General features: G+C 37.5%; 1 protein-coding gene across 1 annotated transcript; it reads right to left on the reverse strand.

Moving 5' to 3' along the window:
* Positions 1–775: 775 nt before the first annotated feature.
* On the reverse strand, positions 776–8561 carry LOC118751395 (ras guanine nucleotide exchange factor P-like). The gene is made up of 2 exons (XM_036486217.1): positions 8363–8561; positions 776–1398 (listed from the first exon to the last, which is right to left on the reverse strand). The coding sequence occupies exons 1-2, from the start codon at positions 8559–8561 to the stop codon at positions 776–778; spliced, it is 822 nt and encodes a 273-aa protein (XP_036342110.1).
* Between the last annotated feature and the right edge of the window lie 5005 nt (positions 8562–13566).

Consider the following 13566-nt stretch of genomic DNA (forward strand, 5'->3'; position numbering starts at 1 on the left):
GTTGCTGATAGTACACATACTTAAGAATTTGTTTTCGCTATTATACTTAATTATACTACATGCACAGGTTAAAAAAGGACGATTTTGTAACGATTGTTGCAATGGAATTATTAGTCGCCTAAAAGTAATTACAGAAACCAAACGTTTGACAAAAGTCTCGCCACAGAAAAATAAACAAAGTTTTGATTTATAAATCGTATTATTTTCATATTGCAGTTTCTGTATTACATCAGAGGCCTTGCGGCCCCTTTTTTTATTTAAATCCAATTATGTAAATAAATGTTTGACAAAATCTCGTATTTAAAGCAAAAAATGTGTACAATGAATTCAATGCGATGAAATTACGAAAAAGAATAATCGTGAAATATGATTTAAATTTAAACAAAAAAGCTTTAACTAATACAAAAAATATGCAGATTATCGTATAGCTCAAAACGACACTGAAAAATATTAAGCTTTACCTCGCAATTATGAGGAGTGTCATAGCATCTCAACTAACCGCCCAATTTGCACCCACCATTTATCTTCAGCTTTTACCCCAGCCTTCAATTCTCTCTCGTGCATTGTTGTTTATTTAATTATTATACTTTTTGAATTTAATTTCTTTGTTTGTTGCACTCGCCGCTTTGCCTTTCTGTAGTCTTCGTCATCTTCGTCACAGCCAAATATTTAACGTATTATTTATATATGTATATAGGACATATATAAATACGTGGATATTGCACGCAGCTCCGCAACTTCACCACTTTGAAGCTGGTCGTCTCATTGAAAGCGTTCAATTTATTGTCTTCTGATAAATCGTGTTCTTATTATAGTTTTCACTTAATTGCTGTTGTATGGAACACAAGTCATCGATACCGACAGTAGCGTTGGCTGTTGAGTCGCTGCTAGAGTGATTGCCCATCAAATTATCGGTACCAGCTTCATTAGCAACCGCATTGGCATTGTTGCCATTATTGTTGTTACTGTCATTGGTAGTCGCATTGCAATTGTCAGACGATTGTTTATTGTTGCTACTACCATTGATATTATTATTTGATTTGTGGGCGCTACTATGGTTGGCACGCAGGTTTGCCAAAAATTTCTCTTTGAAAGTATTGGCCGAGTACTTGTGTTCGATGAATGTGGGTGAAATGATGGGCGGGTGGTTGAATATAGGCGGATTAGTATAGTTATTGCCGCCACTTGAAGTATTCAATGAAGTGCCATTGACGCTGACAGCCACGGTAGAAACAGGAGGAACACCGATAACTGCAGCAGGAGGGCGATTGTTGGTCGCTGCTAGTACTGCATTGGTATGAGAATAGATGCTGATGTTGGCGTTGGCGATTGACGAAGCTGCAGTGAGCAGATGCCCGTTCAAGGGCATGCAGGCGGTAGTTGTTGCATTTATTTGTTCTGGAAACAGCAAAAGAGAGCAGAAAAAGAAAAGAAATAAAAGTGAACCAAAACAAAACGGAAATAGGAAAAGGATAGACTAAACTTAAAAGAATTCTAATTGTAAAAGAATTTTATAGTAAATCAATTTGTAGAATATTATATTTAACTATAAAAGGAAGTGTTAAATGCTTGTTTCTACCGTTTCATAACTTGATTTGACATATTAAACTTAAAACTTTTTTATCGATAAATCTTGGATGAAACTGTAAATATTATCACAGTACTTGTCTTTGACTGAGATTGATTTTCAGTCAGATACTATCACGTCAGGAGTATTTTTTCAAAATTCTAAAACTGTTACAAATAACTTGGAACTGATTTTGGAGTCGATCAATTGATGCACTGTTTTTTATACCACATGTCAGTGAGCGTATTTTCACTGAAAACATAAACCAAGGAATCAGAAATATGTAATGAAAACAAGCGCCAAAAGCATTTTACCATTATTAATACAATAAAGAAGTTTCATAAAATATATTTTTTAATTAATAAAAAAATAAATGAGGTAGTAGTCGAATAAGTAAATTAAAATATATTTATTCAAAATGAATAAGTTTATGCAGTTTAAATTTCCCCTACTCGTGAATTTTAACGAAAATGGAAAAAAGTGAATTTGTACTGATTGAGCATAATTTTTTCCGTAAAAAAAACCATCCCCGAAACCAAGGAAAGGGTTGATAAATACTATGGGGAGTTTGCACTTTCAATATAAATGGTTAAACATTGATTTACTGAGTTCCGTTGTGGTGGTACCAGCTCGAGTGGCGCCGAACGTTAAGGTCGCCCAAAAGAGATCTCCGGGTGAACGTGCTCACAAGGTTTTGGCCACAGTTTGTTGGAATGTACGTGGCGTCATATACATCGATAACCTTGAAAAGCATAAAAGGGTACACCGGCGAATACTACTCAGAGCTTTTGCGCAGATTCAATTACTGACTTGAAGCAGAAGCGACAGCATTTGGCGAAGAAAAAACTACTGTTAGATCAAGACAATGCACGGGTGCACAAGTGTGTAGTCACCATGTAAAAAATTCATAAATTGGGCTACGAACTGTTTCCCAACCTGAAAAAAATGTCTGGACGGTAAGAGATTTGGATCGAATGAAGAGCTCATCACTGAATCAAAACGCTTAATTTGAGGGCCTTCATATTGACGGATTCAAAAAAATAAAAAATAAAAACGGTGAAATAAAACGATTTTTCGCCGCAATATATATATTTTTTATTCAAAAAACTACAGACTATTCAAATACGGTTAATATTAAAAAAAAAAAAATTCGACATTCACTGAACATAGAGTTCGATCAGGTGGGCGTTCAACATCTAAAAATACTTTTTTTTTTTTCAATAGCAAACGAATGTATATTTTTCATACACGCGAGGCTGCCGCGAACGGCGTAATCGACTCGTCGACATTGCAGTCGAGGGTGTCAACGGCAGATAATTTTGAGGTGGTATCGGGCATAAACTTAACGAGAGGGAAACGTTTAAAAAAGAAAATGAGGCGAAAGATAGTTTTTTGAAATATAAAGCAAAAAACATTGACAGAAGTGTTAATATAAGTGGAGCCTCTGAGGTTAGAAAAAAAAACCGTAAAAGCACATGAGAAAAACATGGATAATGAGGAAAGTACCGTCAATAAAATGGCAGAAGAGTAAGTGAGACAATGGATAGCGCGACAGTTAACGGTACAAATAAAAGTACAGCAGCACATTGAACAGTGACGGACAGAGTTGTATAGACACCCACAAAATATTCTTGGTGATGTCTTTGTTTTAATTGATGCAAGAAATTGCGAAGGATAACAGAACCAATAGTGGTAAATCACTATAAGATCAAATCAAAACCCTATAGATTTAAAGATATGGACCGAATTAACGGGTGATTTTTTAAGAGCTTGATACCTTTTTTTTTAAAAAAAAACGCATAAAATTTGCAAAATCTCATCGGTTCTTTATTTGAAACGTTAGATTGGTCCATGACATTTACTTTTTGAAGATAATTTCATTTAAATGTTGACCGCGGCTGCGTCTTAGGTGGTCCATTCGGAAAGTCCAATTTTGGGCAACTTTTTCGAGCATTTCGGCCGGAATAGCCCGAATTTCTTCGGAAATGTTGTCTTCCAAAGCTGGAATAGTTGCTGGCTTATTTCTGTAGACTTTAGACTTGACGTAGCCCCACAAAAAATAGTCTAAAGGCGTCAAATCGCATGATCTTGGTGGCCAACTTACCGGTCCATTTCTTGAGATGAATTGTTCTCCGAAGTTTTCCCTCAAAATGGCCATAGAATCGCGAGCTGTGTGGCATGTAGCGCCATCTTGTTGAAACCACATGTCAACCAAGTTCAGTTCTTCCATTTTTGGCAACAAAAAGTTTGTTAGCATCGAACGATAGCGATCGCCATTCACCGTAACGTTGCGTCCAACAGCATCTTTGAAAAAATACGGTCCAATGATTCCACCAGCGTACAAACCACACCAAACAGTGCATTTTTCGGGATGCATGGGCAGTTCTTGAACGGCTTCTGGTTGCTCTTCACTCCAAATGCGGCAATTTTGCTTATTTACGAAGCCATTCAACCAGAAATGAGCCTCATCGCTGAACAAAATTTGTCGATAAAAAAGCGGATTTTCTGCCAACTGATTTTGGTAATAAAATTCAATGATTTGCAAGCGTTGCTCGTTAGTAAGTCTATTCATGATGAAATGTCAAAGCATACTGAGCATCTTTCTCTTTGACACCATGTCTGAAATCCCACGTGATCTGTCAAATACTAATGCATGAAAATCCTAACCTCAAAAAAATCACCCGTTACAAAGATAGACCATACCCTTTATAAAGTAGCATTAAATGCGCTTTTGTCGCAAACAATGTCTTGTTAAATGATCAACTGAAACAAACGGGTCTAAGAGCCTTCATTTCAAGGACGGCTTTTGAAACTTATGGTGTTATCAGGGGCGTTCATGTTGTCAGCATTTCTACATGGGTTAGTGTAAACCAACATGTTTACTGCTAGTATTAAGTCATGTTTGCTGTAAGCACTAATGTAAATAGCTCTTAAGTTTATACGAAATTAGTATTTAAGAGAAGGTCAGAGTCTGTTCAGACCATAAGGATTGTTCTTAGCAAATATAAGAGAAGTTGAGTTTTATTTGATACCACTAAAATCTGATAAATTACATCAGAAGTGGTCTGCAAAACCATTGCATAGATAAAAAATGGAAAGTAAAAACATAAGCGCTGAGAGTTATTCACTGTTGCAGCTGAAGACCTGGTGCACGGCCGTTGGCACAAGCCAATTTTAAGAACAATAACACAAATGATGGTGGGAATAACGGTGCAAACAACGACAGAATTTTAAGAAGCAACAATATTATTGACGACGACAACGATGGAGTGTGTTTTCGAAGCGGCATGGTTTGGTACGTAAGCGGCACTTTAGGGCGTCGTCCAGTAAGGCACGCCGAAGACAGCGATAGCGGGAGTTGTACTTAAGCAGAACAATTATCCGTTACCCGCTGAAAAAAGAAATGGAGCTCCTTAAGCGACAAAAGGCTCTGCTTGAAAAAGATAAGCAAATGGCGGGTACACACGAAGAAAGCTTGAACGCAGTCTTAGGTTCCAAAGTCGAATGTGGGTGCCGGAAGAAAATTTCACAAATTATTATAATGACAAGTTCGCCCTAAGAGCGGATTTGAACATAAGCTATGAAGAATTCGCCGACTACCTCGCTGAAGGAACTCCAGACAAGCAACTCCGGAATGAAGAAAGATCGCACAATTTTATGTTACCAAACGAATTTGTGAAAGCATTCTGCTCATATTACATTGCCGGAACGCACAGCATTAAAGCAACGCACCGATGAACGTCTAAGGTGCTACAAATTTAATTGTTCAGGCCACCATTCCAAAGACTGCAGAAAGCCAAAGAAGTATGACCAGTCGTAACAAATAACTAGGTAATATAGCGTAGAATCAGGAGAGTAAGCATTTTAATGTATATAGTACTTAGGCAATCATGTTTATTGCGATGGTCAGAGCCTGTTTAGACCATAAGGATTGCTCTTAGCAGACATACTCTGTCTACACCCTTTGGAGTGTGTTCAGTCAAAAATGCAATGCAATGTAGGTACATAAGGGCTATTCGCGATCCGGTGCAAATGGCCTAGCATCATTGCATTGCAAATTTGTATTGCAAATTATTTGCAATACACAAACAAAATACACGCATTTGCATTTGTCATGGCTTGGCAAATTTGCAATACCGAAAATCCATAGCATAAATATGCTATGCATTGCATTCATAAACAAAACCAAAGCTGATGCACAAAAAGTGTTTTGCAAAAGCTTTACCATGACAGTTTAATAAAGGTCGCTCACAATCCATGGCATATTTCTGCAATTGCATAAATTTGTCAGCTCTTATGCACCGAATCGCGAATAGCCCTATAGTTTTTTGTGTATACTAAACTAAAAGTAGAGTTCTATATTCCACCTCTTAGACAATGCCGTCTAGCTCATACACAATTTTCTTGTAAAAAAATGTGGGAACACTGAATGTGATGCAATGCAATGCCACCAAAAATGTATTTTTTGTTATAGCGCTGTTTATGTGTTATCCGATAGGAGAAGGAACAGGAAGTCAACCACATCAGGGTTGCCAAAAGGAGTTCAAGACGCGAAACTTTAAAAACGTATTTTCCAGAAAACTCAAACAGATTTGACCTGCTGACTATGGAGGATGCCGACTTTGGCCCACTAATGACCACTGGTGACCCTTTTAGAGATACAGTACCACCGCTAAAAAGTTGTACTCCGATGCCAATCAGGCCAGGAATGTTCGAAGTCGGCCAGTTTCACCAAGAAAACTACTAACGTATCACAGTCTGTTTTAGGTAAGCCCGCATACCTGAAGGGGAAGGTATCTGAGCTAGAAAAACTGATAACAGAACTGTTTAAGGATTTACATAAATCAGGCAACTAAAGATACTACCTTAACGAACTTTTGTCAATCATTAAAGGCCAACATCAACTCCATTGAATGCTACATAAACCACAACCGCAGCATAGGAATATAATTAATTTTAATATACCTTTTTTTCTTATTATTACGTACTAATAGTTCGTACTTGCACCTTGAAAACAAATTTAACAATTTGGGGCACGCTTTTTCCGCCAAATATTCAAACGAATCCTTTCAACGCTGAGAATGAGAGTCCTCACGTAAAAGATCTCGATTTGAAGATTTAAGACTTTATTTACGCTTTAGAAAGGTCACTATACAAAGTCACCTTCAAAAATACGTATGCTGCAAACAATTTTTTAACTGACAACGCGACTTTCTTGCAAAGGCAAGCTAAGCTGCAGGATTTGCGGTAATGCAAAGTATAAACGCTCTACTTGCAGTGTACAAACAGGCTTGGATATACAGCCAAGGATAAAAACGGCTGCCCTTAGTGGGTAAAAAAGGAAAATGTCAATAGAATTAAAACTATTAAAAAGGTGTCTAGAAATTACGTACTGGACAAGTACTACCCTAAAAACACTATTAGATTTGAAATCGTTAGACGATGAGGGGTCAACTTCCACGGACTTAACAACAATAACGTGGATGTAATGAATACAAATATAAATAAAAAATATGACAAAAAAAAATCTTCCAATTTTGTAGCTAAAACGCGCTGCAAAATTAGTAAAACCAGCAGCCAAAGAATTTGCAATACGCTTTGCAGTAGTCAGCGGCGTTTTCAATTCCCCGAAATACCAAAATAGTTTCATATCCGAAATGGAACGTTTAATATCAGAGATGATTAGAATAACTCAAAAATCAATAGCACGCTGACCACGAGTAGTCACTACAAAAGCATAGTTGAAACAGCCTCCGGCAACGGCGCAGCAAGGGAAGGTGTAGGTAGGTCTAGCATTAATAAAAATACTTTGTAATTTTCCGTTATAATTAAGAACACAATAAAAGAGCACGGGTCCCCAAAGCATATATATTTTTTTTAACTTCTAAGCAGTGTAAGTTGTAACTGGCACCCGAGCAGGGATCAACGCGAGTTAAGGAACGTTTTCATTATCCCAGTGACGTACTAAAAACATCAAAACATCTTTATCAGTAGCAAACAAAACAACAACTAACATCAAAACATCTTCATCAAAGCAAAAAAAAAAGGTATCAAAGCAATATGCATGTACTCGGTATAAATAGTAGTAAGTGAAAAATAGGTAAGCAGTTAAAATTTCCTATCAATAATGAAGGCACACTAGTGCTAGTGAAAAAATATATTTTTTCCCCCCCCCAAGATAGTGAAGTTCAGTGATGAAAAAGGATAGTGAAATAGTGGATAACACTTTAAACAATATTGACAACAGATACTGAAAGAACGGACAACACCGAGTACTGCAAAAATTAACAGATCCTGAAACATTGGACAGTTTATTTACCAGTAAGGTTTTTATTATAAAAGAAGGGAAACCTGGATTCATCACGAAGCCTGCGGACTTCAATAAAACAAAAGCTTTCGACAATAATAGAAGAATAATTAAAACAGAGGAGTCCAAAAAGCAACAGCAAATGGCCCTACTCCATGCACGGGCCGTCCTGCATTCAAACAAAGTGCGGTCTAACAGGCACTCCCGTAACTCTATTAGTGGACACAGGATCTACTAATAATTATATAAACAGACTGTTGGCAACACTAGCATAGAAGTAAGTGGAATGTAACAATAATAAGACATCATACTGTGAGATCGCTACAGCATCAGGTGAATAAAATCAAAAGTATTAATTGAGACGCATATATTTTAAAATTATTGGAATCGACAATGGCAGCCAGGCAACAAATAGCCGAAGCCCTTTAGGACTAAGGAGTCTCGTTCCCAGAAACGGCAAGCCTAAGACAACTAAAAGCGTTGCTTACTTCGACCATAGGTGCCCCACTGGAAAAAAAACGGTGAACCGACTAACAGAACCTTAAGAAGCACCGTTACCAAAACGCCTTCAGTAGCGGCGAACGATAACGCAATTTCGGGTACAGCAGCAACCAACGACGTAACTTCTGGTACTTCAGCAAATGATGGCGCTGCAGCAGTAACAGAAACTACAGGAAACAACGTCATTTCAGCAAATTTAGAAACACGCTTCCGAAGAAGCCCCAGGCGCCTCGCAGCAGAGAATAGCGGCAGCGCCCTAAATACGGTGAGCTGGTCGAGTTCATCGTGGGAGAATAATACATAAAGATAGCATACGAAAGCAAGAAATAAAGACAGGACTCAACAAACTAATCGAAAATGTTGATATTTTCGGACCATTGGTAGAAAAAAAAATAAAATTCTTCTAATTACCAACTCTAAAGCCATACTACGGTATAGACACGCTCCAGCAATTAAAAGCATACATACAGATACAAATTTTATGACGATTTGCCAAATATGACTATTCCGCTAAAGCAACGGATATCTCTGGAAGTTTATAATGACGGAATTAATATTCCACACTTTTATCTAGAACAGCAAAATATAGTAAACAGCATTATTAGCAAATGCCCAAACCTATTTGCCGATCCCGACGAAAAGTTCACATACACTACTCTTGTAAAAGGTGAGATCCGGAAAACCACCGAAACCCCTACTACTACTATAAACCATACCCATATCCAATGGCTCTAAAAGAAGAAATCGAACGCCAGGTCGAGGAACTTCTTACTAACGGAGTAATAAGGATATCGAAAATGGATGCTACCGCTGAAAAGAAGTATCGAATGGTTATCGACTACCGCAAACTCAATTCGATTACAATTCCCGATAAGTACCCTAAATGCGAGATTAACGAGGTTCTTGCAAATCTCCGAAATAAAAAATTATCTACTGTCATTGACCTAAACAGTGGTTTTCACCAGATACCACTTCGCGAGTCTGATATAGAAAATACAGCATTTTCCGCAAACAATGGAAAATATAAATTTCTCCGATAGCCTTTCATACTTAAGAATGCTCCTTCCACTATTGCAACTATCTCTCAGTGAACTGATCGTTCGACAACGATAATGAGTAAACAGAACAATGGTAAACAATTGGGGACCAATAAGCTAGGTTTAGGTTAAGAAAGAAAAATTGTACTAAGTTTAGTTGATAAGTTGAACTCAAGTAAGCCGCAACGAAAGAGCGGACCAAATGAATGATACGAAAACATATAATTTGCGTTTTTGTAATCGACGCCCTGACATGGGCCATAATTGAAAGTCACTAAAGCACGAATTGCTTTAGGCAGCGGTAAGAAAGAGGATACCTGGATACCTTCTTATATCTCCTCAGCATCAGTACTGGACGTCAGAACCTTTGCTGACAGGACATAAGAAATCTTGAAGAAGCGCCACCACACACCACCAGTTTACCGATGATTGGTTTGTAGAAATGTTAGCTTATCTCCTGTGTCGTATAACGGGATTATACTTCATTTTGATCACAACATCATAGCAAAGTGTGAAAATAGAGTATTTGCTTTTGGAGACTGAGATCCTGCGCTGTCACAACAACATTTTGTGTGCTCAACAGTTGCACTCTGGTAGTACTGCGCATTGCAGCTCTCAGCCTAGAAATAATTGACGATGGTGTCATAATCATCAACGATTACACGGTAGTGTTAAGAGAGGGAAACAAAGCCGAAAGGACCATCAGCGGCACGTATTTGATAACTTTTGATGATACGGTCCAGATAAATGCACCGATCCACATCAACCGGAACAACATCATAAAGAAGACACTGGCACCGTGGCTTCATCGCTCTTAAATGTCACTAGCTACTGTTCATAAAATGAACATCGATAATCAACGTTTGCAGCTTCTGTTAGCGCATTTACTTGCTTGTACCTTTATGCCGTAATGGATATCGATTTTTTTAATTTTGTAAAACGACCACATCACTAATGAAATATCAAAAAACTCATTCATGATCTGACAACATCCAACTCCAAGTTGCGGTTAAGAATCCGATTGTCAACTAAAGTTAGCTCAAATTTTGGCTCAATAAAGATAAGACGTGCTCATAGAGCACTAAAAAATATATTTTTTTTATAACTTTACTCGGCAGTAAAGTTAAGTGGCGCCCAACGTCTTGGGTCAGTAAGCGCGGAAATTAATAAAAGTAAATAAAGTTATTTTGGCCAATTGCCTAAAAAGAGCATAGTGCCCTAGTGCGTAAAGGAAAAATAATTTTTTTCTCGGTCAGTTCGCCTTAAGCAGTCGCCGTACTACACGCTAATAACTTTGCTAAAGCGTAAATGAAATAATCGTTTTATCGGTCAGTAAAGAAGCCGCAGAGCTACAAGAACACCCCGTGGAAATTACTGGACCCAAAAGGAACCCAGCCTGTAGTGTCAGTCCGCAGGCAACCTCGTCGATCATCGTCTTCTGTACAGGACCCCCAGTAGCGCAGACGAGCGCAAAAAGGATATCTCCACCACGAGCAGCGAGGAATTAATCATAAGAAAATTGAAAATTTAGTAATAAGGAATTTTGGTGACGAAAAATAGTAATATTTGAAATATTGAAAAAGAAAATTTAAACTTTAATAATAGGAAATCACAGTGACGAAAAGTAATCATAATTGGAATTTGAAAAAAATAATAATTTGAAAAAAAAACAAAGGAAAATATTGTAAAAAAATATATCACAAACAGTGTGGAACAAATATAAATTCGAATTGAAAAATAGGATAACAGTAATAACAAAGCAATAACAGACTGTGAAATCATAACAAAATACAACAAAGTTGAAGCACTCAAGAGATCCTTCAACTTATAACAATACCCTAACTCCGCGACTCCTTATACGGACCCTCCGGAGTAGAAAGGGCCCTCTTCCCCCTGAAGAGGTTACAAAAAAATTTTTCATAATAAAAAAAAAGCGTAGCATAAAGAAATATCGCAAAATGCCAAATAATAATTTGATTAGGCCACCTGTGTTGACAAGTAATCAATCACAACCAAGTAACCAAATTGCAGAGCTCGTAAATAGGTTAGTCGACGCTAGATTAGGACAAAGGGAAAACCCAACAATAGAAGTAGATCAGGCCATTACTTTGACAAACGGAAATAATATAAGTGAACTCGACAAAATTCCCGACGTAGTTAGAAGTCTTCGAGAATTTTCTGTTGAGCCAAGGGAATTCAGCTCTTGGAAGAAGAGCGTAGAGCGAATTATACAAATTTATGAATCTATCTGCGGTACCCCAAAATACTTCGGAATATTAAGCGTAATAAGAAATAAAATTACAGAACAAGCGGACGCAGCATTGGAGTCGTACAATACACCACTAAATTGGAAGTCAATTTCCAAGTGTCTTACGCTCCATTATGCTGATAAGCGAGATCTCGGCACTCTCGAATATCAAATGAACTCACTTCTACAAGGACGGTTTACTACAGAAGAATTTTATCAGAATGTCTACTCACATTTATCGCTTATTTTAAACAAAATATCATGTATGGAAATGAGTCATGCAACACTCTGCATTATGAACCAAACAAATCGAGATAAAGCTCTTGATACTTTCTTTTAGGACAAATTATGCTTATGGAGTAGCAAAAAACGTTCATAATCCTTATCCAAGTAATCCCGCAATTCCCCCTAGGAATCCTAATAACCGCATTAATACCAATACTAAGGGGAGCCCCTATTTTTATCCAGAATTAGCATATCTCCCACAGCTGACAAGAAATCCCAACCCTACTCCAAATTCTGCGTTTGGGTATACCTATAATAACAATCCTAATAATATTAGAAACAACAGTCGCTACACGACTACGTTTATCCTTCCGAAAACCTAGGTGAAAATTACCAAACAGAAAGCGACCTCTTAGAAAGTATTGACTTCACAGACATTAATTTTTTAGAATGAATAACTCTTCATTGCCTTACATCGAATGTAAAACAAGCAGTGGAGAGATAATGAAAATATTAATGGACACTGACTCTAACTAAAATTTTGTAAAGCCCCAGTTTGTGAAGAAACCCATTAGAAATTACAACCCATGTTTCGCAACCTCTATAGGAGGAAATATTTCAATCACCCATCACACTTTTGCAAATGTCTTCGGACTGAAGAACACCACCATCAAATTTTTCTAGCTGCCAACATTAAAATCTTTCCATGCCATTATAGGAAACGATATCCAAAAAAAAAACCGAAGCGATAGTGAACTTTCCTACGCCCCAAACTTTGCAATATCTTCGTGCCTTCTTAGGACTTTCAGGGTATTATCGCCGCTTCATCAAAGATTATGCGAAGCTGGCAAAACCCCTTACAGTCCTTCTAAGAGGGGAAGATGGGCGTAAGCCCAAAAACGTTTCAAAAAAAAAACACATATATCACTGGATGAAAACGCAATCGAAGCCTTTAACAAAATTAAATTATTTCTCACTGCAGAGGAAGTAATGCTCATACATCTCGACTATTCAAAAGAGTTTCAGTTAACAACGGACGCCTCAAACTACGCGATTGGCGCAGTACTCTCGCAAAATGATAAACCCATTGCTTTCATATCCCGAACACTAAGCCAGACAGAAGAACATTACGCCACAAATGAAAAGGAAATGTTGGCGATTATCTGGGCTCTATGTAATTTACGAAACTACCTTTATGGATCGGCTAAGGTTAAAATCTTTACCGATCACCTGCCCCTGACGTACGCGCTTAGTACAAAAAACAACAATAGTAAAATGAAAAGATGGAAAGCCATCTTCAAGGAATACAATTATGAGTTGCATTACAAACCGGGAAAGGCAAATGTGGTCGGCAATACACTCTCACGACCGCCCCAAATAAATTCATTTACAGGTACTATGCATAGCAATGAAAGCTCCGAACATAATTTAATACCGATAACGGAGGCACCTATAAACGCCTTTAAGAATCAAATATTCCTAAATGTCGATGTAATTTCCTCATAAAGGTTCAATATAATTTTCCCAACATATCACAGACATACTGTTACTGAAAATGACTACTCTCAAGAGAAATTAATTGAAATTTTAAAACGATATCTGAATCCGTCAGTCGTAAACGGCTTAAGAACAAAAGAGCACATTCTCGGCAAAATACAGGAAATATACCCTCTACACTTCA

The sequence above is a fragment of the Rhagoletis pomonella genome, unplaced genomic scaffold, assembly GCF_013731165.1.
Source record: "Rhagoletis pomonella isolate Grant_MI unplaced genomic scaffold, Rhpom_1.0 Rhpom_scaffold_00678, whole genome shotgun sequence".
NCBI classification, from domain to species: Eukaryota; Metazoa; Arthropoda; class Insecta; order Diptera; family Tephritidae; genus Rhagoletis; species Rhagoletis pomonella.